Source organism: Hippopotamus amphibius, chromosome 3 (genome assembly GCF_030028045.1).
Source record: "Hippopotamus amphibius kiboko isolate mHipAmp2 chromosome 3, mHipAmp2.hap2, whole genome shotgun sequence".
In the NCBI taxonomy this organism is placed as follows: Eukaryota; Metazoa; Chordata; class Mammalia; order Artiodactyla; family Hippopotamidae; genus Hippopotamus; species Hippopotamus amphibius.
The window spans coordinates 53,962,943-53,989,448 of NC_080188.1; the positions used below are offsets into that span (position 1 = coordinate 53,962,943).

The 26,506-nt window shown below is 38.6% G+C and overlaps 1 protein-coding gene across 3 annotated transcripts in view; it reads left to right on the top strand.

Moving 5' to 3' along the window:
* GPAT3 (glycerol-3-phosphate acyltransferase 3) overlaps window positions 1-26,506 on the top strand; it is a 65,746-nt gene that overhangs the window by 36,259 nt on the left and 2,981 nt on the right. For all 3 annotated transcript variants that reach the window (XM_057729438.1, XM_057729439.1, XM_057729440.1), the window contains 9 exons: window positions 3,420-3,690; window positions 13,125-13,199; window positions 13,704-13,793; window positions 15,903-15,996; window positions 20,118-20,233; window positions 20,944-20,999; window positions 21,901-21,986; window positions 22,819-22,947; window positions 23,467-23,546. In XM_057729438.1, coding sequence (XP_057585421.1) covers window positions 3,420-3,690; window positions 13,125-13,199; window positions 13,704-13,793; window positions 15,903-15,996; window positions 20,118-20,233; window positions 20,944-20,999; window positions 21,901-21,986; window positions 22,819-22,947; window positions 23,467-23,546 — 997 coding nt within the window. The remainder of the gene's footprint in view (window positions 1-3,419; window positions 3,691-13,124; window positions 13,200-13,703; window positions 13,794-15,902; window positions 15,997-20,117; window positions 20,234-20,943; window positions 21,000-21,900; window positions 21,987-22,818; window positions 22,948-23,466; window positions 23,547-26,506) is intronic.

A 26,506-nucleotide genomic window follows, 5' to 3' on the forward strand; every position in this document is an offset into this window, starting at 1 on the left:
ATCATGGGACAAACTGACATCAGTGCCTCCCCACGTGATGTATTGAGAAGGATACAGCATCACTTACATAGTATTCCTGCCTGAAGTGTACAATCTGCATCTAATCATGAGGAGACATCACATTAACCCAAATCAAGACATTCTCGTATAAAATAAATGGCTTGTACTCTTAAGAAATGTCAATATCTTGGAAAACAAAAGCTGAGGAAACTTTTCATATAATAAGAGACTACAGAGACGACATGTAAATGTATTGTGCAATCCTGGGTTGAATCCTGGACCAGGAAAAAAATGCTGTGAAAGATACTGGGACCACTGTCAAAATTTAAATAAGGTCTGTAGATTCTAGCATTGCAGTAATGTCAACTTCCCTGATTTTGATAATTGTACTGTGGTTATGGGCGTTCCCTGGCGGTCCAGTGGTTAGGAGTAGGAGCTTTCACTGCTGTGGCCCTGGTTCAATCCCTGGTTGGGGAACGAAGATCCCACAAGACCCGTGGCAAGGCGCGCCCTCCCCCCCCCCCCAAAAAAAAAGTACTGTGAAGTGAAGTGTCCTATGAAATAGGACCTATGAAATCTATGCTGAAATATTTTGTGGGTAAGGAGCATGATATCTGCAATTTATTCTCAAGTGATTCACAAAAAAGCATTGTTTTATTCATACAGAGATATAACAGTAAAGCAAATGTGAAAAATGTTGGCAATTTGTGTATCTGGGTAACGTGAACTATGATTGCAATTTTTCTGTGTATTTGAAATTATTAAATACAAATCTTCCTGAGGTGTACCAGGGAGTAGAATTGCTGGGTCTTGGGCTGTAAATATCTTTATCAGGCAGTGCCAAATTGTCTTCTGGTGTGACTGTGCTGATTACATTCCCATCATCCCAAGTCTTTACCAGTACTTGATATTATTAAATGAAAGATTTTTATCGGTCTTTATGGGTGTGAAATAATATCTCATTGTTTTAATTTGCATTTCTCTGATTATAGGGAAACTGAATATCTTTTAAATAGTTATTTAAAAGTCAGTTAGTCATTAAGGCTGACTCTTTTTATGAATTGCTTGCCCTATTATTAAGCATTTTTTTTACTGAGTTCTTTGACTTTTTTAAATTAATTTTTTGTATGTCTTAATATATTCTGGAAATGGATCCTTTGTCAGTTAGATGCATTGCAGTTACCCATGTACTTTCAAAAGAGGCTTAAGGAAAGTAAAAAATTGAGTTATATTTTGAGTTACACAAAATAAAGTAGGTCAGGGGGCAGAGAAAACATTGCACATCAAATGTGTAGGGGCTAAGGGGCTGGCTTCTATTTACAGATCTCTTCTCTCCTGGCTCAGTTAAATAAATATGAGGCAACTTGTACTCTTATCTCTGGTCCCTCTGAAAAAGGTTATTTTTAGAAGGGCTGTCTCCTGTCTCCAGTGTGTTTCATTTAGTGATTTCCCAAATAACTGTTCATCTCTCCCCCTCTTGGCTTAAAAAAAAAAGTCTATATACATTGCTAAATAATTAACTCTTGCACTGCTAAATATTGGCCAATGCTTGGATTGAGTAATTTGCTCTCAGTGGTATTTCAGTACCTACAGAGCAAAGAGGGTAATTCAGTAGCAAAACTATTTGGTTCATTTTCTAATACCGATTAAACCTTTTCCGAGATGAAGAAACATTAAACCACTTGGACTATGCTACTGAAAAAGATAACCTAATGATCATTCAAGAACTTACTTCAGCGCTCTCATTGTTATGGTGGTTAGGTATTAGCTTTGCATGTGGACAAAAACAAAACCCACCAAAAAACTCAAAAGTAAAATCAGAAAACTTTAGCCTTTGTAAGGATGCTAAACACTTTCCCAGCCCCTTCCCAACCCCCCCCCCATTTACAAAGGAGGACGAGTTCGATGACTTATTGGTTACCCCCAGTCATAGAGCTGGTGGTTGTCCTAACGGAAGTTGACTTTGGATTCCAGATCCTCTTTACTTTCTACTCTAGTGCATTATGCTGCCATTCCTTCAAAGAACGGGTATGTTACAGCTGCTACTACGGATGCACATCCAAGTTCTCTGGAGGGTAGATAACAGCTCTCTCCACTTTCCTCATTGACTTCCTAGTAAACTGAAAAATGAGAAAATCAAAGGGGATCTTCTTTCAGAGAATTTAACATCTTAAATCTTGACTTTTCTAATTAATGTAGGAAGTAAATTCATTTGTGATACGCCCCATAGGGACAAATGGATAGCTATATCACTGTGTATATACTTACTTTTTATTCTTTGAAGATCTGCTCATCTATTATTTTTATTCAGTGGGTAGAACTGGGTGGCAGTAGTTGTTTTTCAATTTACCAAACTTACTCTACTTTAAAAAATCATTGAATTATTTTCTTCATGGAAAATACAATAATAGTATAAAGAGGAAAACCTAGTCCTGTTGCCCAGAGATAACCACTTAATGTTTCCTTCTTGACACTTTTACTATATGTATATTTCATAGAGTTCAGAGTAAACCATGGTTTAAGATCCTGACTTTTTCACTTAACATTGTACTTTTTATTAATGGATGCACTGTATCCCATTGTCTGGGATCTATTACGATGGAAATGCCACAGTGACCACTCTTGCCTGCGTTTCTGATTATTTTCTTATGACATTCCTAGAATTGGAATTATTGAATCATCAGTAAACCTGTTTTTAGTTTCTTCATGCCAAACAGATTTTGACAAAATTGCTCTTAGTTCCACACTCATACAAATTAGGTATGAGAGTACCTGTGTCATTTCTGTCTTTGAACTTTATCCTTAAACAAACATGTTGCCGATTTGATCATGCAAATAGCCACTCTTCGTCTGATTCACGTTTCTTTGATTACTAGTAAAAAGGCTTTGGTATATTTATTAACTATGTTGTTTCTATGAATTCAGTTCATGAACTTTACTTTTTTTCAGAAGCCTATGTTTTTCTTATTAAATAATTTTTACATATTAAAAACATCAAACTTTTGCCATTTGTGGTAAATACCTTTTGCAATTTTGCTTGCTTTCTGGCTTTATAGTTTTTATGTGGGGAAAACATAAATCTTTGTTTCTACGTGGCCTAGATTTGTACTTGGGGAGAGTTTGTTTCTGTGAGTTCTTTTGCTAATGATTCGTAGGAAGAAAATGTAAGCAAGAGGGTTATTGAGGACCAAATTCCTCTGTAATGGATTGAAATGATTAGATAGAAGCCATTTCATGCAGACGCAGTGATTTTACCTCTTTTCCCACTGCAGTCGTTTGTCTTTTATTTCTGAAATCTGTTTTATGTTACCCATTAGATTTATTTACTTGTCTTCTGCATAGTTAAAGTAAGTAGTCTCTTTGATCAGTTGTTCTTCTGTCCTATGGCATTTTCTCATGTCCTGATGCTTTCTTTTAAGGTATTATCCAAAGAGATGAGTCACCCATGGAAAAAGGGCTGTCTGGTCTGCGAGGAAGGGACTTTGAGCTGTCTGACGTGTTTTATTTCTCCAAGAAGGGATTGGAAGCCATCGTGGAAGACGAAGTGACCCAGAGGTTCTCCTCAGAGGAGCTAGTGTCGTGGAATCTCCTCACAAGGACCAATGTAAATTTCCAGTACATCAGTCCGAAGCTCACCATGCTGTGGGTGCTCGGCGTCATAGTGCGCTACTGTGTCCTCCTACCTCTGCGGTACGTCTCCTGCCTCGTGACTTGATGGTACAGTTGGTTCAGCTTGCTTTTTAAATCATGTATGTAATGGCCACATGAGAGTATTAATGGTACTAATCCATCCCTTCCTATTTAGAGAACACCACTAAATGTTTCCTCCACAAAAACGTATTATTTATTCTCTCCCATTTTCCCCAAGTGAAAGTGTATATTCAGAATCCAATATATATTAACTGCATCCATTGTTCTTTGAGTCATGGAAAATTTGAGGATGGATAGAAAAGGGAAGTTAGAAAAAAGAGAAGAGAGAGGATTTAGAGTTTCACATTTACTAGAGTATTACCTTAATTGTGACTGCCTCTCTTTGCTGGTCTGTAGCCGTTCATAGCTGCATAGGAGAGAAAAAATTCCCGAGGGTGGTTACCACACGGGAGAAAGATATGTGGAAGAGTGAATTTGTTCCACCTAATTCCATTTTGATCACTCACTTTTCATATTAAAAGTTCACCAATTGGGCCCCGTTTTGGCTCTAAGTTTGCATGCTGCCTCACGAGGAGGTAGCCTCAAAGCCCAGTTTCCTGGAACCACAGTGTGGAACGTGACTAGAAGCGGTGACACTGGGCAGCGGGGTGAAGTGGTTCAGGTCTGTTTAGCGTGGTAGTGGCAGGTAGTAGCATGGGTACCAGTCATGATATTGCTGGTTGTCTTGCTTCATGTCGCTGGATATGGCCTTGGTGAGCTCTCAGTATAGCTTTCCAGACAGTTGCTTCCAACCAACTAAAATTGGCACATGAGTTGAAACCACTTTATCATCCCTAGGGTGGCCTATCCTTGCCTCATTCAGATTTATTATAAGGGAAGAGATTGCTTAAGTGTAGGCAAAGGCACATTTCTCAAAGAGAAAGGCTCTTTCTCTTTTTTTGTGTTCATGTTACCACTGTCAAGATGTTGGGGTGTGTCTTTGGGGAATCATTTCAGCTGTGATAGCACAGTGAAATTAGGACACACTAGCTTGAATGTTAAGCCAGTGTTCCCAAAGTGGGGTTCATGTACTCTGGGGATGCAGAAGATTATCCATTAGTGTGTAAGAAGGAAATGTTTCAGCTTTTATTTATTAGAAGTTTCTAGTCTATTTATAATTAGCGCTTCCATTGGTTTTATTTTTATTCTTACAAAGAAATGAAATTTCAGTAAAATTGAATACATAGATGAGCTCTTACATCTTCACTTGGTCCCTGGATCAGGCACCGTATCCAAGGCAACCTGAAGAAAGAGTGAGGATTTTACAGCCCAGAGTACTTGAGATGCTCTCATATATTGGTTAGCTTTCACTTGCTGGGGGTGCCCACCAAATAGTGGTATGAATCTATTATCTAGTTTAAATTAATGCTCATAAAATAGTATGTGACATAAAAGATTCTTGCAAAGAAACCACAGATTTAGGATAATCCAGTAGTATAAGCACCCCAAAACAAGAAGAAAATGGCAGAATCATGTGAAAGAATTGCTTTGAAAATGATTTTTAAAAGGAACAGTTGCTATAAAGTGAGCATTTAAAAAACAGATTGTGCTAATAAAATTGTGTTGATGGCTATATAACTCTGTGAATGTGCCACAAGCCACTGAATTGCCACTTTAAGTGGGTGAATTGTATGGTGTGTGAATTGTATCTCAGTGAAGCTCTTAAGCAAAACAGATTACTGCAGAAAACGTGTCATCTGTGAGAGCTCTCATGTTGGCTCACTGAGGCTGGGAAACAGAATTTTCTGTTAACTTAGCAAATAAAAATGTTCAATAGTTTTGAACCTGATACATGGAATATTTATAAATGGAATGGAATATTTATAAATGGAATATTTCCTGCCATATCAGTACACAAAGGATGTCACAGTCATCAATGATTGCAGCCCTCCAGTGAGCCCTGAGGAAACTCAGGGCTGAAAAGAATACCTGCCATCTAGCAGCCAACAGACTACTGCCACTCCCTATGCTGAGCCCTGAGGAAATTCAGGATATGAAAACACAGGATACTGGCTCTAGATAGCTAAGGTGCATATCGAAGGAATGACTTCAGTGAGCCCGGACGCTTGCATCTTCCCATACATAGAAAAGCCTGAATTCCTTAACTTGAGATATCTGGTTTTCTTTATTTAACAGTAATCTCTTGACCTTCCCAATCACCCAGCTCTTTGTTGAGCTCTGTCTTATTTTGCTGCAGTCTTCATTTTGCCCCAAATAAAACTTAACTTGCAACTCTCATGTTGTGCATATATTTTTTAAGTCAACAAATCCAGTTGTTAAACATGTTAAAATATATAACCTCTTCTGATTTAATGTGTGGGAACAAGTGATTCTCATTAGGGCAAGATGGCACAACATAATTTGAAAACTTTTACATAATTGATGGATGAGTTTAAGCAGTCATTTATTTATAACAGTTATTTAATGTTATTGCGTTAGTGACTGACATGAAAATATGGCAGCTAAAGAAAAATGAATCGGACCTTCAAATTGCAGTGTCAAAAGATGTTAAACCAAGACTTTAACAAGATTTAACAACCTAACAAGGTCTCTATGAGGAAGCCCCATTTATTTCGAAAGATTTAAAATCTCAGCTTTTTCTTTTTGAGTAGTTCTATTTACGTTTCTAAATATGACCGTTTTTCTTTTTGAAGTGATTGGCACGGCTATTAAAGCAGTTTTCAAAAATGGGAAAGTGCCTGTGGAGATGAGAGGCGTTGTCTGCCTTGTTTACTAACTTCTGAGCTATATAGAACCACACGGGCACAGCAGTTAGATGTGCATGGAGGGACTCCTACGTGGTGATATAATTTGGTATTCTTGTTATGAAAGAGCCTTTAAATAAAACTTCCTTGCTATTTGCTATACATTTTAAATTTCTTTGAGGAAAATTTGAATTGTACCCTTTTGCCTCAACATTAAAAAAACACAGGAAAACAGGCTATATTCAGAGCTTTACAAGACATTTCCTTTTACAGCCTCACCACACCACACCAAAGAATCCTGAACAAAATAACTGCTTTCAACCTGAAATGACTCCTTTATACAACATAAGACTCTTTTCTTATATTATACAAGAAGTTAATATGTGTATATTTTTAAAAATTTAAAAAATACTTCAGAAAAGCAGAAGGGAAAGACTTTTAATTTATTCTCTTCACTAACCCACTTAACCCTTGGATGATTGCACAGATTGAATGTGGCAGTTTTGTGAACAAATTTCCAGGCCTGCTATGTGCATCTCTAGACTGGTTATGGTCTTGCCGGTTATTTTGAAATTGTGTCATACTGTGCACATTATTTTGAAATGTACTCTGCTTTTTTCCTCTCAGAATGTACCCAGAACCATTCTTCCATGTCAGAGTCGATTGATTTGCCTCATTCTTTGAATGGCTGCATCGTATTCTGTAGCATGGATGCTCCTCAACTTGTTTACAGTTTCATTGTTTATGAAATTTATATTCCTTCCTTTTCCCCTCTACTCCTTTTTTTTTTGGATGTACCACAGGTTATTTATTCACCGACTGAAGGATATTTTGGTGCTTCCAAGTTTTTTTTTTTTTAAAGAACTTTTATTGAGTTACAGTTAACATACAATAAACTGCATATATTTAGAGTTTACAATTTGGTATCCCAATCTCCCAATTCATTACCCCCCAACCCTCCCCACTTTCCCCACTTAGTGTCCATATGTTTGTTCTCTACATCTGTGTCTCTATTTCTGCCTTGCAAATCGGTTGATTTGTACCATCTTTCTATAGTCCACATATGTGTGTTAATATACGATATTTGTTTTTCTCTTTCTGACTCACTTCACTCTGTATAACAGTCTTTAGGTCCATCCATGTCTCTACAAATGTCCCAGTTTCATTGCTTTTTACAGCTGAGTAATATTCCATTGTATATATGTACCACATCTTCTTTATCCATTCATCTGTGGATGGACATTTAGGTTGCTTCCATGTCCTGGCTATTGTAAATAGTGCTGCAGTGAACATTGGAGTGCATGTGTCTTTTTGAATTATGGTGTTCTCTGGATATATGCCCAGCAGTGGGATTGCTGGATCATATGGTAGTTCTATTTTTAGTTTTTCAAGGAACCTCCATACTGTTCTCCATACTGGCTATATCAATTTATATTCCCACCAAAAATACAAGAGCATTCCCTTTTCTCCACACGCTCTCCAGCATTTACTGTTTCTCGATTTTCTGATGATGCCCATTCTAACCGGTGTGAGATGATACCTCATTGTATTTTTGATTTGCATTTCTCTACTAATTAGTGATGTTTCAGCAGCTTTTCATGTGCCTCTTGGCCATCCGTATGTCTTCTTTGGAGAAATGCCTATTTAGGTCTTCTGCCCATTTTTTGATTGGTTTGTTTGTTTTTTTGATATTGAGCTGGATGAACTGTTTATATATTTTGGAAGTTAATCCTTTGTTGATTTGTTTGCAAATATTTTCTCCCATTCTGAGGGTTGTCTTTTCATCTTGCTTATAGTTTCCTTTGCTGTGCAGAAGCTTTGAAGTTTATTAAGTCCCACTTATTTAATTTTGTTTTTATTTCCATTATTCTAGGGGGTGGATCAAAAAAGATCTTGCTGTTATTTACGTCGAAGAGTGTTCTTCCTATGTTTACCTCTAGGAGTTTCATAGTGTCTGGCCTTACATTTAGGTCTTTAGTCCATTTTGAGTTTATTTTTGTTTATGGTGTTAGGAAGTGTTCTAATTTCATTCTTTGACATGTAGCTGTCCAGTTTTCCCAGCACCACTTATTGAAGAGGCTGCCTTTTTTCCACTGTATATCCTTGCCTCCTTTGTCATAGATTACTTGACCGTAGTTTATCTCTGGGCTTTCTATCCTGTCCCATTGATCTATATTTCTGGTTTTGTGCCAGTACCATACTGACTTGATCACTGGAGCCTTGTAGTATAGCCTGAAGTCAGGAAGCCTGATTCCACCAACTCCGTCTTTCCTTCTCAAGATTGCTTTGGCTATTCAGGATCTTTTGCGTTTCCATACAAATTGTAAAATTTCTTGTTCTAGTTCTGTGAAAAATGCCATTGGTAGTTTGATGGGGATTGCATTGAATCTGTAAATTGCTTTCAGTAATATAGTCATTTTCACAATGTTGATTCTTCCAATCCAGGAACATGGTATGTGCTTCCATCTGTTTGTGTCATTTTTGATTTCGTTCATTAGTGTCTTGTAGTTTTCTGAGTACAGGTCTTTTACCACCTTGGTTAGGTTTATTCCTAGGTATTTTATTCTTTTTGTTGCAATGGTGAATGGGATTGTTTCCTTAATTTCTCTTTCTGATCTTTCATTGTTAGTGTATAGAAATGCAAGAGATTTCTGTGTGTTAATTTTGTATCCTGCAACTTGATCAAATTCATTGATTAGCTCAAGTAGTTTTCTGGTGGCATCTTTAGGATTTTCTATGTATAGTATCATGTCATCTGTGAACAGTGACAGTTTTACTTCTTTTCCAATTTGGATTCATTCGATTTCTTTTTCTTCTCTGATTGCTATGGCAAGGACTTCCAAAACTATATTGACTAGTAGTGGCGAGAGTGGACATCCTTGTCTTGTTCCAGATCTTAGAGGGAATGCTTTCAGTTTTTCACCATTGAGATTGATGTTTGCTGTGGATTTGTCATATATGGCCTTTATTATGTTGAGGTAGGTTCCCTCTATGTCCACCTTCTGGAGAGTTTTTATCATAAATATATGTTGAATTTTGTCAAAAGCTTTTTCTGCATGTGGTTTTTATCCTTCAATTTGTTAATATGCTGTATCACATTGATTGATTTGCATATATTAAAGAATCCTTGCATTCCAGGGATAAACCCCACTTGATCATGGTGTATGATCCTTTTAATGTGTTGTTGGATTCTGTTGGCTAGTATTTTGTTGAGAATTTTTGCATCTAAATTCATCAGTGATACTGGTCTGTAGTTTTCTTTTTTAGTAGTATCTTTGTTTAGTTTTGGTGTCAGGGTGATGGTGGCCTCATAAAATGAGTTTGGGAGTGTTCCTTCCTCTGCAATGTTTTGGAAGAGCTTGAGAAGGATGGGTGTTAGCTCTTCTCTAAATGTTTGATAAAATTCACCTGTGAATCCATCTGGTCCTGGACTTTTGTTTGTTGGGAGCTTTTTAATCACAGTTTCAATTTCATTACTTGTGATTGGTCTCTTCATATTTCCTGTTTCTTCCTGATTCAGTCTTGAGAGGTTATACCTTTCTAAGAATCTGTCCATTTCATCCAGGTTGTCCATTTTATTGGCATATAGTTGCCTGTAGTAGTCTATTATGGTACTTTTTATTTCTGTGGTGTCCATTGTAACTTCTGTTTCATTTCTAATTTTGTTGATTTGAGTCCTCTCTTTTTCTTGATGAGCCTTGGTAGAGGTTTATTGATTTTATTTATCTTCTCAAAGAACTAGCTTTTAGTTTTATTGATTTTTACTATTGTTTTATTTGTCTCTATTTCATTTATTTCTGCTCTGATCTTTATGATTTCTGTCTACTAACTTTGGGTTTTGTTTGCTCATCTTTCTCTAGTTTCTTTAGGTGTAAGTTTAGATTGTTTATTTGAGATTTTTCTTGTTTCTTGAGGTAGGATTGTATTGCTATAACCTTCCCTCTTAGAACTGCTTTTGCTGCATCCCGTAGGTTTTGGATCATTGTGTTTTCATTGTCATTTGTCTCTAGGTACTTTTTGATTTCCTCTTTGATTTCTTCAGTGATCTCTTGGTTATTTAGTAGCATATTGTTTAGCCTCCATGTGTTTGTGTTTTTTACAGTTTTTTTCCTGTAATTGATTTCTAATCTCATAGCATTGTGGTCACAAAAGATGCTTGATACGATTTCAGTTTTCTTGAATTTACCAAGGCTTGATTTATGACCCAAAATGTGATCTATCCTGGAAAATGTTCCATGTGCACTTGAGAAGAATGTGTAATCTGCAGTTTTTGGATGTAATGTCCTATAGATATCTATTAAATCAAGCTGATTTATTGTGTCATTGTGTTTCCTTATTAATTTTCTGTGTGGATGATCGGTTTATTGGTGTAAGTGGGGTGTTAAAGTCTCCCACTATGATTGTGTTACTGTCGATTTCCTCTTTCACAGTTGTTAGCATTTGCCTTATGTATTGAGGTGCTCCTATGTTGGGTGCATATATATTTATAATTGTTATCTCTTCTTCTTGGATTGACCCCTCGATCTTTATGTAGTGTCCTTTCTTGTCTCTTGTAACATTTTTTATTTTAAAGTCTATTTTATCTGATATGAGTATCGCTACTCTAGCTTTCTTTTGATTTCCATTTGCATGGAATATCTTTTTCCATCCCCTCACTTTCAGTCTGTATGTGTCCCTAGGTCTGAAGTGGCTCTCTTGTAGACAGCATGTATATGGGTCTTGTTTATGTATCCATTCAGCCAGTCTGTGTCTTTTGGTTGGTGCATTTAGTCCATTACATTCAAGGTAATTATCAGTATGTATTTTCCTATTATCATTTTCTTAATTGTTTTGTTTATGTTTTTGTAGGTCTTTTTCTTCTCCTGTGATTCCGGCTTAGAGAAGTTCCTTTAGCATTTGCTGTAGGGCTGGTTTGGTGGTGCTGAATTCTCTTAGCTGTTGCTTGTCTGGAAAGCTTTTGATTTCTCCATCGAATCTGAATGAGATCCTTGCTGGGTAGAGTATTCTTGGTTGTAGGTTCTTCCCTTTCATCACTTGAAATATATCATGCCACTTATTTCTGGCTTGCAGAGTTTCTGCTGAGAAATCAGCTCTTAACCTTATTGGTGTTCCCTTGTATGTTATTTGTCGTTTTTCCCTTGTTTCTTTTAATAGCTTTTCGCTGTCCAATTTTTGTCAATTGGACTATTATATGTCTTGGCAAGTTTTTCCTTGGGTTTATCCTGCCTGGGACTCTCTGTGCTTCCTGGTCTTGGGTAGCTATTCCCTTTCCCATGTTGGGGAAGTTTTCAACTATAATCTCTTCCAATATTTTCTTGGGTCCTCTCTCTCTCCCTCTTCTCCTTCTGGGACCCCTATAATGCGAATGTTGGTGCGTTTAACGTTGTCCCAGAGGTCTCTTGGGCTGTCTTCAGTTCTTTTCATTCTTTTTTCTTTATTCTTTTCTGCATCAGTGATTTTCACCATTCTGTCTTCCAGGTCACTTATTCATCCTTCTGCCTCAGGTAATCTGCTATTGGTTCCTTCTCGTGTATTTTTCATTTCAGTTATTGTGTTACATATCTCTGTTTGTTTGTTCTTTAATTCTTCTAGGTCTTTGGTAAACTTTTCTTGCAACTTTTCCATCTTTGCATCCAGCTTTTTCCAATGTCCTGGATCATCTTCACTGTCATTATTCTGAATTCTTTTTCTGGAAGGCTGCCTATCTCCTCTTCATTTAGTTGTTTTTCTGGGGTTTTATCTTGTCCGTTCATCTGGTACAAAGTCTTTTGCCTTTTCATTTTCTCTATCTTTCTGTGGCTGTGGTTTTCAGTTCCACAAGATGAAATACTGCTGATACTGCTTGATTCTGCTGTCTGCCCTCTTGTGGAGGAAGCAATCTAGGAGGCTGGTCGGTGCTTCCTGATGGGAGGGACTGATGGTGGGTTGGGCTGAGTGGGTGGAGCTCAGTGACACTTTAATCTGCTTGTCTACTAATGGGTGGGGCTGTGTTCCCACCCTGTTGGTTGTTTGGCCTGAGGTGACCTAGCCCTGGAGCTTACAGGCTCTTTGGTGGGGCTAATGGCGGACTCTGGGAGGGCTCACACCAGTGAGCACTTCCCAGAACCCCTGTCGCCAGTGCCCCTGTCTCCTTGATGAGCCACAGCTGCCCCCCACCTCTGCAGGCAACCCTCCAGCACCAGCAGGTAGATCTGGTTCAGTCTCCTATGGGATCACTGCTCCTTCCCCCTTGGTCTTCGAGAGCATGCTTTTTTGTTAGCCCTCCAAGAGTGGAGTCTCCGTTTCCCCCAGTCCTGTGGAGGTCCTGCAATCAAATCCTGCTGGCTTTCAAAGTCTGATTCTCTGAGGATTCTTCCTCCTGTTGCTGGACCCCCCAGGCTAGGAAGCCTGATGTGGGGCTTAGAACCCTCACTTTAGTGGCTGGACTTCTGTGGTATAACTGTTCTCCAACTTGTGAGTCACCCACCCAGTATTTATGGGATTTGATTTTAATGCATTTGCGCCCCTCCTACCATCTCATTGCAGCTTCTCCTTTGTCTCTGGATGTGGGGTGTCTTTTTTGGTGAGTTCCAGTGTCTTTCTGTTGATGACTGTTCAGCAGTTAGTTGTAATTCCGGTGCTCTTGCAAGAGGGCGTGAGCGCATGTCCTCCTACTCCACCATGTTGATTCCTCTCCCTCCCCTGTACTCTTCAGCTAGATTTTGAATTACCGTTTCTTTTCTTTTTCAGAGTTACCTTGGCTTGCATTGGGATCAGTTTGTTGGTTATAGGAACTACCCTGGTTGGACAACTGCCAATAAGCAGGTGAAATGTTTCCTTCCTCTCAGCCATGAATAGGATTATTCCTTTTCTTCGCTGTGTCCACAAAGAGAATATTTGTGTGATTCCTATGTACTGCATCAAATTTATGGCCTCCACACACATGTTAAAATGCTGCTCACTTTATCTTCATAGTCTTTATTTGTTTTCCCATCACGCTTTCATGTAAATTGACAGAAGTTGCCTTTTCAAAAGGAGAAAGGAAGAGAAGGAAGCAAATGGACTGAGGGACTCAAGGAAAACCAGAGAGTCTTGTAGTATTGCCAGATTCGTTAGGCCGAGACCAAAGAAGCCTCAGCTTATCTTGGTCAGGATTTATCGTCAGTCTGGGTGGGAGCTATTTTCCATTAGAGTTTTGTCCTAAATGCCTCAGTGAGACTGTGAGAATTGAACTGTACGCTGCTGTGAAGGAGCACATTGAAGCTTTTATTGTATTCTTTCTTAGGGGTGCCCAGAGCTGCACGATAAAATGTTTTCTCTTTCCTTCAGCCTCAAAATGTGGCTGAGTGAACTGGTCCACCTGACTTGCTGCCGGATCTGTGTTCGAGCCCTCTCTGGGACCATTCATTATCATAACAAGTGAGTGTTTGCTACCTTCCTGCCTGCCTTTCTCTAGGTAAATCAGTGCGTGATTGACAGTAGTGGGTCGGAGGAAGCAGGTGAAATAGGAGTACTTCTGGTGTGTTCATCCTCTGCTTAGAGCGTCACAAGCATAACAGTGCACAAAAACACTTTTTAAAAGCAATCCGTTTGCAGAGGGAACATTATAATAAACGTGTAATGACCTCAGTAATTAGGCATTTATGGTGTGCAGGCCAGGCATGTGCTTCTCATAGGTCATCCCTATGAGAAGGTGCTGTCTTCCTGTTTCATGGGTGAAGAAATGGAAGCTCTGGGTTTGATTGTCTAGGGCCCCTTGGCTAGTAAATGGCTGAGTCAGGTTTTAAACTGGATCCATGTAAAAATTTTTAAGTGGTGAAGGTGACAGGCCTGTAGAATGGTGGAAAGAGGTCGAGACTTGGGAGTCCTGAGGCTGATTTCTAGTCTCAGCTCTGCCGCTTCTAAAATCCCATAACTAAGCCTTAAAACAGACCCAGCATTCTGCTTCCCTCACCCCAATCAGAGAGGAGAAAGGTAGTAAGTGAACTTATTAGCTATGTGAGGGTCATTTTGATTGTTTTGAATTACTTTTCTGTAAATTCAGGTTTTTTTATACTTAATATCATTATTTTGAAAGTTCCAGCACAAGCATCTTTGTTTTTTTACTGACTGGATCTTTAAAAAAGTTGTTTTTATTTTTATGCAACTTTTAAAGGCTACTTTCCATTTACAGTTATTGCAAAAAGTGGTTCTATTCCCCATGTTGTATAATACATCCTTGAGCCTATCTTACACCCAACAGTTTGTACCTCCCACTCCCCACCCCTGTGTTGCGCCCCCCCTCCCCCTCCCCCCCTTGTAACCACTAGTTTGTTCACTATATCTGTGTGACAGGATCTTTGTGTCTCTTTTGTAGACGGGAAACATTTCATCATTTGGCTTTACCATGTGTTACCAACATAAAAGTTCCCTTAAATTTCTAAAATTACATAATTTTGTGATTGGACTGTGAGATTTGGGATGAGGAGTAGAAGAAAATGCTTTGGGGGACTTCCCTGGCGGTCTAATGGTCATAAAACTTCACCCTCCAATGCATGGGTGCAGGTTTGATACCTGATCTTGGAGCTAAGATCTCACAGGCCTCACAGCCAAAAAACAAAACATAATACAGAAACAATATTGTGGCAAATTCAGTAAAGACTTAAAAAAAAATGCTCTGGTAAAAGTGTGATCAGAGGAAACAACTTCTACAGAAAAGGTGCTTTAATTACATAGAGAGGAGTTCACAACTTACTGTAGGATTGCTTCTGATTTTGAAGAAAACACACTAAAGTTGTTATACAGTTGGTTTGCTTTCTTTGTATGGGCCCAAAGAAAACTACTTTGCTTTATTAGTGTCAAATACTGTTTATACTTTAGGACAGAGGTCGTTGCACTAAACTATGGGCCTGTAGGCCAAATGTGGCCTGCCATCTGAAACACAGGTATACTCATTCATTTACGTGTTATCTGTGGCTGCCTTTGTCCGAAAACAGCAGAGTCCAGGAGTTTTGACAGGGATTGGCTGGCTTGCAAAGCCTTAAGTATTTACTGTCTGGTCTGCGATAGGAAGAGTTTGCCAACCTCTGTTTTAGGGGGATAGGAAGGAGGAAACTATGGTAGATTTACTCTGGCTCACCCTGAAGCCACTAAAAGTGACACATGAAGATTGAAATAATATGAAAATACTTATGGTAAAATAAATAAACCTTACACTTAATATCATAAAGTTTATTAAAGTTATAGAATATTTATAATTCAGACTAATATTTTAAAATTATTTTTTCATCATAAAAGAACAATGTGATCATTACAGAAAAGCAATATAAATATGTGTGAAGGGAAAATCATGCACCCCTCCTCCTATACTCTTACCCCACTCCCATCATACTGCCTGGAGACAACCTTTTTAAGATGAGCCCGTACACTTTGAAGCTTTATTTTTTTAGTGTACTTTTAAGAACAAAACAGCGTGAATTTCTACTTGCTATTCTGTAAAATGGTGGCTGTTTCTCAAGATTTAGTATTAACCATCGTTTGTAATTGCAGGCAGTACAGACCCCAGAAGGGAGGCATTTGTGTTGCCAACCATACCTCCCCGATAGATGTTTTGATCTTGACAACGGATGGTTGCTATGCTATGGTAAGAGCAACTCATTGCTATTTCAAGTAATTTCATGTTTTGTGGATTGTTCAAACTTTATTTTTGGCACAAATTAGAAACTTAGTTTTATGTTAGAAAGTGACTGGGTTATATTGCTATAACTTATAACTTATTAATATATTTACATGAAGAATATATACAGCAAGAAAAAGAAAGAAAATAGCCATTATATTTAAGGTAGTAAGAAATTAGCTTACTGAAATGTAGACATACTTGAGCATGCTAGGGCTTTATAAAGTTGATTCTATCTTGCTCCTAAAATCTCTGCAATATTTAATAAACAATAAAAAAGTAAGAAAAAAATACCTGCAACGTTTAATGATACTTTGAGACGTTAACGTCTTCCTCTTTAGAGCTGTACAAATCCCTTACTAGCCAATTAGTTTTATCTCCCTTCAGAGTCACATGCAATTAAAAAAAAAATCCTGACTCTTTAATGAAGATCAAGCAAGAAAGGCAAATATTCTTACCACGTTGCCTTTCTCAGTTCTTGCCTACAGCCCCAAAAGAAAAGGAAACAAAACCCATCAACAAACCACATAGCCCACAGTAAAATCAACCACCTCCAAAGACCTTTTTGTGGCATTTCTGGCATGTTTTCAAATGAAAGGGTGTTTTTTGTCACCCTGAAGAACTTGTAAAGATTTCTTTCATCTCTTTTATGTATGTGTCAGGTAAAATTTGGAGGATCACTAAGGATGTTCTTTCCTGCATGGTGGTAAATATGCCCTAAACTGGTGTGTGAAGTAGAGTGATAGGAGAGGAATCCAGGGGAGGAGTCTTCCTTTCATATCTCATGGTGATGGCTTGGGCTTCAGAGAGAACAGATGGATTTTATTTCACTTGTCAGCTCCAGTGACTGATAATCATGGTCTGGAGTGATTTTCTGGGAAGGCCTTTGAAGGGAACCGTTAATTAATTAATTAATTTGTTTTGAGGTATAGTTGATGTACAATATTAGATAATTTTCAGGAGTACAACATAGTGATTCACAGTTTTTAAAGGTTGTACTCCATTTATAGTTATTGTAAAATATTGGCTGTGTTCCCTGTGCTGTACAGTACATCATCGTAGCTTATTTTTCTACATAGTAGTTTGTACCTCTGAGTCCCCTCCTCCTGTGGTCTGGTGTGCTTTCCTGGGAAGGCATTTGAAGGGAGCCGTTGTTGATTTAAGTGTCTGCTGCAGGTAGGTGAGTGGGGGTGCTGGCACCTGTGTTGGTAGTTGATGATCCATGGGCTATACAGTCATTGTGGGGGGTTTGAAGACCTTTGTAAAGGCTCCTAGCTCACTGCCAGATATTTAATCTGTCTAAAATACAAGTTCAAATATATAGCTTTTGGGCAACCACATTTTAACATGTTAATAAATTTCTCTAAGTTGTGCAGCTCTTTCTGAATCTAAGGAAGCTTTAACCCCCTCTCTGAAAAGAACTATGGGAATTGGTAGTTCTTAACATTTTTTTGGTTAGCAATCAGTTAATACTTATGTATCCTTTTTTTAGAAAAACAACAACATACATTTGCATCATACAAACAAAATTTCAAGATGTTTGTGGATCCCAGAAGGCCTGTCCAGAGACCCTCATGTTAACAGTCCTTGAGAGACACCCCCCCAGTTGTGGGTGTATATAATAGTTCCTTGCATTTATGTGGACAAGCACTTTTACATCTCTTATATTTGACCTTCCCTGTAATCCAGAGAGGTTAGGGCTGAGACGTTGTAGTTGAGAAAGCAGAGGTTCAAGTATCTTAACCAACTTGCCTAATCATGATTTTGTTTTTCTGAGATAGTATTCATTCTGTGTCCTGGTCAACAAACAGTTGAGTGTAACTCATTTGTGATTGAGGGCCTCAGAATTTTGTTAACATTTTACATGCTTCTTGATCGTATATAACTGCAATTACAGCTGCAATATACAACTGAGTTACAGTATTAGCCAAGGCTTAGAAAAGTATAGAACATGCAAACTTTCCGATGGGTTGAGTGCTGGAAACTAAAAGCCAGTTGGATTTATTTTTTTAGTTTTAATTTTTTAATTGTAGTTGAGTACAGTGCTATGTTAGTTTCAGGTGTACAACGTAGTGATTCAGCACTTATATATATACATTATGAATTGATCACTAAGTTTAGTAACCATCTGCCACCATATAAAGTTATTGCAACATTATTGATTATATTCTCTATGCTGTACATTACATCCCATTACTTATTTATTTTATAACTGGAAGTTTGCACCTCTTAATCCCTTTTACCTGTTTTGTCCCATTCCCCCTCAACCGCATCCTTTCTAAGCCAGCTGGGCTTAAGTCAGAGGCAGCAGAGGGCAGAAGTGGGAGGAAGTGCACTGCTAACCTCCAGAGGTCATATTTGTCCTCTTTTGGCTAAACATAAACTATACATCTGAAAACATTCAACATCTCTTATTAGTGGCTTTTCAGAGTTTTTTTTTTCCCTTCCTAAACAAAGCTCTCTACTTTTTTTTTTTTTAAATCTAGAAATATTTTCTAACTTACAGAGAGATTGTAATAATAGGAATGTTGCATGGTATATCCATATGCCTTTTATGCACATTTACCTGTTGGTAACATTTTGTACCATTTGCTTTATTATTTACATTTTCATGTGCTGCTTTCTCTCTCTCTAAGTAAAAAAAAAAAGTGTGTAAAATATTTCTATTTTTAATGTTTACATGTGATATTTATATATGATATTAATATAGCATTGGAAATCTGAGTCTGTAACAATTCATTCAATTCATCAAGTTCTTTGTTAGTTTTCCCCAACCTGTATTTGTATCTTCCTTTTTTTCACAGTGAATACCCTGTTTTCCAACAATATCAACATTTACTCATTTTTCTCAATCCTATATAATACATCAACAGTTGCTTCAGAATTGCTTCACCTGTTTTACTACAAAAAAACAAATGTCGTAAGAAGAATTCGGGGTATTTGTAGTTCTTGGTACCCCACCCAAGATGGAGCAGATGTGGTCAAATACTATCTGTACATTTCTTGGATTTTTTTTCTTCCCCTTCCTCCAGTGTTCTTTTGTTCATTTGAAATACAGTTGGGTTCATTTTTTAAAATTTGCTTTCACTTTGCTAGTTGCATCCTTGTTGATTTATTTTTTGAATTTGTGGGACATTAATATGCTTCGAAATGTTAAAACTAGACAAAAAGGCTATACTCACAGAAGTCACTCCACCCATGTCCATTCTACCCCATTCCCTCCTATCCTTGTAGGTTTCCAAGTACACTGGTTTTGGGTGTGTTTTCTTTTTGTAGAGATAAACGAATATATGTGTATATTTCCCCTTCCATCTAACACAAGAGGTAGCATACTTTATTTGCTCTTCTGCAATTTGCTTTTTTCATTTAACCTTATCTCTTAGAAATCATTCCTTATCAGTCATAGAGATCCATCTTGTTCTTCTCCTAGCTGCATAGTACTCCACTGTGTGTATGAACCATAGTTAATTCATCTAAGTTCTCATGTTTGGATATTTAGGTATTTTCCAATATCTCACAATTACAAATAATGCTACAGTTATAACCTCGTGCATATATATTTCCATTTTGTTGGAGGTATATATTCAGGGTAAATTCCTAGAAGTGGAATTACTGAGTTGAAGGATAAATCTATATATAGTTTTTAGATATTGCCAAATTTGCTGCTATGGGTGTATAATCTCCTCATCCCAATCAATGTATGAAAGTGCCTGTTTCCCACAGCCTTGGCTTAGAGTGTATCATCAAGCTTCTGAATCTTTGTTGAAATGATGGATTTGAAATCGTATTTCATTGTAGTTTTAATTTGTATTTCCTCATCATGACTGAGTTGAAAGACCTCTGCTTTTTAAAGCTAGAGTAAAGTTAGTATAGCAACATAGCTTAAAATTCAAAGGTGCTATGAAAGACCACTTTGTGTTTATGTTCAGCCAGTCATATCCTTTGAGCAGGTTGAGAATGTCAATCAGTAGAAGGCCAGTCTTTTCTCTGAGTGGGGAATAGGAACTTACTGGTACTAAAAAGAAAAAAAGGCTTTCTTTGGATCGCTATACCTTTACAGTTTCTCCTTTTTCTCATGGTCTTTCTAGGTTGGACAGGTTCATGGTGGATTGATGGGAATTATTCAGAGAGCTATGGTCAAGGCTTGTCCACATGTCTGGTTTGAACGCTCAGAAATGAAGGACCGACACCTGGTTACTGAGAGGTAAGCACTGTCATTACTCGGTGTCTGTTGGGGCAGCATAAAATCTTTTAAGTCTTGGTTTTCCTGCCGAAGAAGGAGTACTAAAAGTTAAAACTAAAACATATGGAGCTCTATTTGTGGTTGGCCTTTTCTGGTGAATCACCTGTCTTAGCTAGATTTAAAAGTTTTTGAATTGTGTTGGCTAAGTAAACAGATGCTGGATTAAGTGTTTGCTGAATGACTGTTAGCACTTAAATCCATCTAGAGACAAACAGAGATAATGCTATGTATGGAACAGGAGGTGGAACTTTAGGGGTTTGGTGTGTAGTTAAGCTACCAGAAAGCTTTGTTTGGAAACAGCTTTTTGCCTGAGGCTTTTAACTGAAGGCACTCTGGTCATTGCTTCTGTAAAGATGAAGGTGGGACATGCTTTTCAGAGTAAAATGAAAAGTACCTGTTGAAATCTCTTTAAGGTTAGAAACTGTTCCTCATCTTGAGATTATTGAGCACTGGTATATACTCTGGCAGCTGTAATCTGTTTCAGCTTTACCAGCCCTTACACTTTTTTAGAAAGGAACCAACTTGAGTTTATTTTCTTTACTTGTATCTTATTTTTTTTCCTTACTGCTTTATAATTATATTTGTGCTAGTAGAGAGTAAAGAATACCAAAGAGGATTCCCACCTCTCTCTTTTTTAAGCTATAATTTTGATCCTTTATTTTTCTTCACAGACTAAAAGAACATATTGCTGATAAGAAGAAATTACCCATATTAATCTTTCCTGAGGGTAAGAAGGGGGAGTGCTCACCAAGTTATGTGGTTGATAACACATACCAAAAGTATATGAGGAGTTGGATTGTTCCAGAGTTGGCATTCTTAGTCCAGATCTATGCTGTCCTGTAGGGATGGGATGGCCTCTGAGCTAGTAATTCCCTGCTTTCTTTTGAGATTTGTTGGAAGGCATGGTACCTTTTTGACCTTAGAAGTTTTTTCTGGGCAGTGAACTTTGAAAGGTATCTTCCAGGGACTTCTAGGTGGCGCAGTGATCAAGAATCCGCCTGTCAATGCAGGGGACACAGGTTTGATCCCTGTTCCAGGAAGGTCCCACATGCTGCAGAGCAACTAAGCCCATGTGCCAAAACTACTGAGCCTGTGCTCTAGAGCCCATGAGCCACAACTGTTGAGGCTGTGTGCGGCAGCTACTGAAGCCTGCACGCCTAGAGCCTTTGCTCCACAAGAAGAGAAGCCACCTCAGTGAGGAGCCCACGCACCACAATGAAAAGTAGCCCCCTGGCTCGCCGCAACTAGAGAAAGCCCATGTGCAGCAATGAAGATCCAACGCAGCCAACAGATAAATAAATAAACAAATAAATAAATAAATTTGTAAAAAAAACCCAAAAAACAGAAAGGTATCATCCATGCCTTTTTAAAGTTTCTTATTTTAAGATGTACTGAAATTGTCATCTGTTGTGAAGAAATTGTATCTCTAGAGTAGTCAATAATAAAGTAAAAGTTTGTTATTAAACCTGCTTAGAACTGTCAAATTACTACTACGTAAATTTTTTTCTTTTTTAAAAAAATTAATTTTGATATGACTCGAATATTTTAAATTATTTTATATCAAAATGATCCCTTTTAGAAATGACTGCTTTAAAAAATATTTGCCCCCTACTGCTGTTTCCGTATAGGAACTTGCATCAACAATACTTCAGTCATGATGTTTAAAAAGGGAAGCTTTGAAATTGGAGGAACCATATATCCAGTTGCAATTAAGGTAAAACAGTTCACCCACCCTCACCCCCCAAAAATAAGGCAGTGACTTGGTGATTTTATTTTGATATAATTTCAAACTTAAAATTTGTAAGACTAAGGAATACTTGTGTCCTCTTTACACAGATTCACCAGTTGTTTACGTTTGTCCCATTTGCTTGATCACTTTTTCTCTCTATTGATATATGTGTAGATATGCGGGGCAGTACTGTGTGCCCGGCCAGTGCCTGAGTACTGAGGACACCATGATAAGCAAGACAGAAAACTGTTCCTACTTTCGCCCCACCTTCCAGTTAATTGGGGGGACAGATATTTGAGTCCTGTCAATAGCCCTCCTGTCTCAGCACTCTGTGGCTCTAGTCAGGGAGAGCTGCCTGGCCTGGTTTGCTCTTTGTTTTTTTGTTTGTTTTTAAAATTTTTATTGGAGTATAGCTGATTTACAATGTTGTGTTAGTTTCAGGTGTACAGCAAAGTGAATAGTTATACATAAGCATATATCCATTCTTTTTTAGGTTCTTTTCCCATATAGGCCATTACAGTATTGAGTAGAGTTCCCGGTGCTATACAGTAGATCTTTATTAGTTATCTGTTTTATATATAGTAGTGTATATATGTCAATCCCAATCTCCCAATTTATCCCTCTCCCCTCTAACTCCCTGTAACCATAAGTTTGTTTTCTACATCTGGTTGCAGTTTGGATCCTTTCTGTCAAGTGAAGTAGCTTCTCTTTTTGGGGGGGTCTGATAGAGATGTTTGGCTTGTCATCCATTGACATGGACAAGAGAAACTGCCACTTAATTCCTAACTGGAATGCATTTTCTTTTCTCTTTTCTCAGTATAATCCTCAGTTTGGTGATGCGTTTTGGAACAGTAGTAAATACAGCATGGTGAGCTACCTACTTCGAGTGATGACCAGCTGGGCCATTGTCTGTGACGTGTGGTACATGCCCCCCATGACCAGAGAGGTATTCCATAGATAAGAGTTGGTCTTTGGTGCTTTATCTAGTCAGATAAAGGCAAGAAAATTTTTACCTGAAAACCTGGGTATCTCCCTTCCTCACATGAGCTAGAGTTGGACCTTCTTTCTGCTTTCTCAGCATGAGTCATTAAAAAAAACCATACATATATGTGTATATATCTAGCTCTTTTCAAAATCAAGCTGGCTTTATATTCAGAGACTCTTTTCTGTAATAGTTTGTACAATTGCTGTTGGTTTATTGAACCTACAGATATTGTGGAATGTTGTATCTTGAATAAGGCTAATAAAGAGCATAATAAATATATATACACGTGATAAAAATAGTAAACAATACAGCTCTGCATTTTCTTGATACATCAAATGACATTTGCTGTGATTCAAAATAGAGCATATTTGAGCTAAAATGAATCTTATACTTTAAAACGAATCTAAATGATTGTGAGACATTTGAAAGCATTACTTGAAAACTCTGTCCTCAGGATGTACTTGTAATTTTTTTTTCCAGGAAGGAGAAGATGCAGTCCAGTTTGCTAACAGGGTTAAGTCTGCTATTGCTGTACAAGGAGGGTTGACTGAGCTTTCTTGGTAAGATATTTTTCAGAAGTACTATCGCTTTTAAATTAAGATGACTTTTAATAATGTCATTTGTTATGCTTGTTAGCTGGAGGTTTAACTGACACTGACAGTGGTTTATACAGCATAACAATGGCTTTACTGAGATAGAATTTTACTTCTCATACTTAAACATAGGCAGTCTAGACTGGTATAACAGTTCATTCTGTATTGGTCTACCATCCTCAGTGCGCTTCTGCTTTATGGTCCAAGACGGCTGCTCCAGCTTGACCCAGTGAGTACAGCAAAATCGCTAGCAGGGAGGAACTAAAACGAGAAGGATGTGTTCATGTCTTTAAGAGCGCAGGCTGGAAGCTGGACGAGCCACTTCCACTTGTATCTGTTTGAACTCAAGTCGTGTGATAACACCTTGCTGAAAGGAGGCTGGGAAATGTAGTCTTTGTTCTGCATGGCTACTTGTCTAGCTAAAATTTAGGGTTCTTTCACTGAAGAAGGAAGTGAGAATGGATTTGGGGGAATGGACCCTGGGAGGCAAGGGGCAACTTAACAGACTTGTTCATACTTAACTCCAGCCATGACTATATTAAAGAAAAAAGCTTGACAGGAAATAAGTGAAATATTTTAAGTATGGATATCTATGGCTTTAGTTTTTTGTTTCTTTGAGCAAGATTGAATGTAGGTGGGAGTATTAGTCTGCTCAGGCTGCCGTAGCAAGCTGCCATAGCAAGCTGCCATAGACTCGGTGGCTTAAATGACAGAAATTTATTTTGTCACAGTTCTGAAGGCTGGAAGCTCTCCGGTGTGTCTTCTTATAAGGGCACTATTCCCATCTTGAGGGCCCAACCCTGATGACCTCATCTAAACCTAATTAGCTTCTAAAGGCCCCATCAACAAATGCCATCTTATTGGGAGTTAGAGCTTTAGTACATGAATTTTGGCAGGGGGCGCACAAACATTTAGTCTGTATCAGTGAGGGTTATAATGCGAGATTGAATTCTTACACACACACACACAGACATTGGATTAGCAAACTGGCACAAAACAGTCCGTACTTCAAGTCCTGTAAGTGTAATAAAGTCCCTGCTGTCTGTCTTTTTGGTGTTCTGAAAACACTTGACATGTAAAGTTCATCGGAGGCAATTTTGGCAGTGTTGTAGGAGCAGCATGTGGTTAACCAAGTCAGGCTGTCAGCCAGGCAACCAAAGCCTTCTGAACCCGCAGAGGGACCCAGGGCTGTGTAGGGTTTAAGCCTCTGGAAGAAGGGCTGGCTGGATTCTTATATACCCTTTAATGCAAGGATGGAGAATGTCTCTAAAATATTTTGTCCATCCACATATCTGAATACAACTAATTTCACCCAGGAAAGGCTGTTTCTGGCATCTATCATGCTAATTAATAAACCACTAATTTCTACAGTGAAAGCCCATTCCTAAAATTCCTTCTGCTAGTTAACAGATCTTAGGACGTTGATGGGAGATCAAGACAGCTGAAGCCTTAGAGTGGCAACTTTAGAGGGTGGCCTTCTGATTAAATGTCTGGCTCACCACTCTGGGAGTATGAGTTCTTGATTTAGGGCAACTCACTGGCCCTAAAGTCAAGACTAGGGTTAAGACAGGTTAAGACTAACTTTTGTATGACACTCTCTAAACTGGAATATATGAAACTAAATTGCCAACATCCTACCATTGAAACTGTGCATCTCAGATTGGGACTTGAACCCACGTGCCGGGACTGAAACCCAGCCTAAACCCAGACTGGGACTCGAACCCACAAAGCTGGGGCTCATACCTGGCCAAAACCCTGACTGGGACTTGAACCCATGCTCCCAGGACTCAAACCCAGCCAAAACCCAAGGTCTTTCAACTGAGGTCACACACCTGGTCTCAGGACTTAATGAAGCTCAGGTTCTTGATATTTCACAGAAAGAATTCAGTGAGAGACAGAGTGATAGGTAAGAAGTAGATTTATTTATTTAAAGAGAAACACACTCCACAGTCAGCCATCTCAGAAGGTGAGAAAGGCACCAGGGTATGGGGTTGTCAGTTTTTATAGGGGTGGGTGATTTCATAGGCTGATGAGTGGGAGGAGTATTCCAGCTATTTTGGGAAAAGGGTAGGGATTTCCAGGAATTGGGCCACTGCTCACTTCTTGATCCTTATGGTCTAGCCTTGAAACTGTCATGGTGCCTGTGGGTGTGTCATTTAGCTTGCAGATGTGTTACAGCGAGCATATACTGAGGCTCAAGGTCTAGTGGAAGTCGACTTGTCTGCCACCTTGGACCCATTTGGTACTAATCAGTTTAGGTCATGTCCTCGGGCCATGGCATTCTTTCAAAGGTTGTGCCCTGCCCCATCCCCTCCTGTTTCACCATCACCATCAGGCTTACCAGTGCCCTAGTTTACAGATGTCCTAGTGACCCAAGTTCATATGTGTAACTGGCTTCCTCTTCCTTGTTCATTGTTTTCTATTCTTTATCTCCCTTACTCTTACCTGACATCCCAGCCCTGCTCCTGCCCTAAAGCCATTATGAAAAGCTTAGAGCTTTGGATCTATAGCCTCAGATCCAAGGAAATGAAGAAAGCCTTGAGAAACAAAAATAGCCTAAGGGAGTTAGCTCCAGGACAGACTCCCAGTCAGGTTGGCTTGAACAAAATGGCAGAAATGATCCTCAGAGTTTAAAATTTTTTCAGGTCATATTTTTTTTTCTCTTTAAATTAATTAATTAATTAATTTGGCTGTGTTGTGTCTTCGTTGCTGCACACGGGCTTTCTCTAGTTGTGGTGAGCAGGGGCTGCTCTTCGTGGTGGTGTGCAGGCTTCTCAATGTGGTGGCTTCTCTTGTTGCAGAGCACTGGCTCTAGGCATGGGAGCTTCAGTAGTTGTAGCATGCGGGGCTCAGTAGTTGTGGCTCTAGAGTGCAGGCTTGGTAGCTGTGGCACAGGGGCTTAGTTGCTCTGAGGCATGCGGGATCCT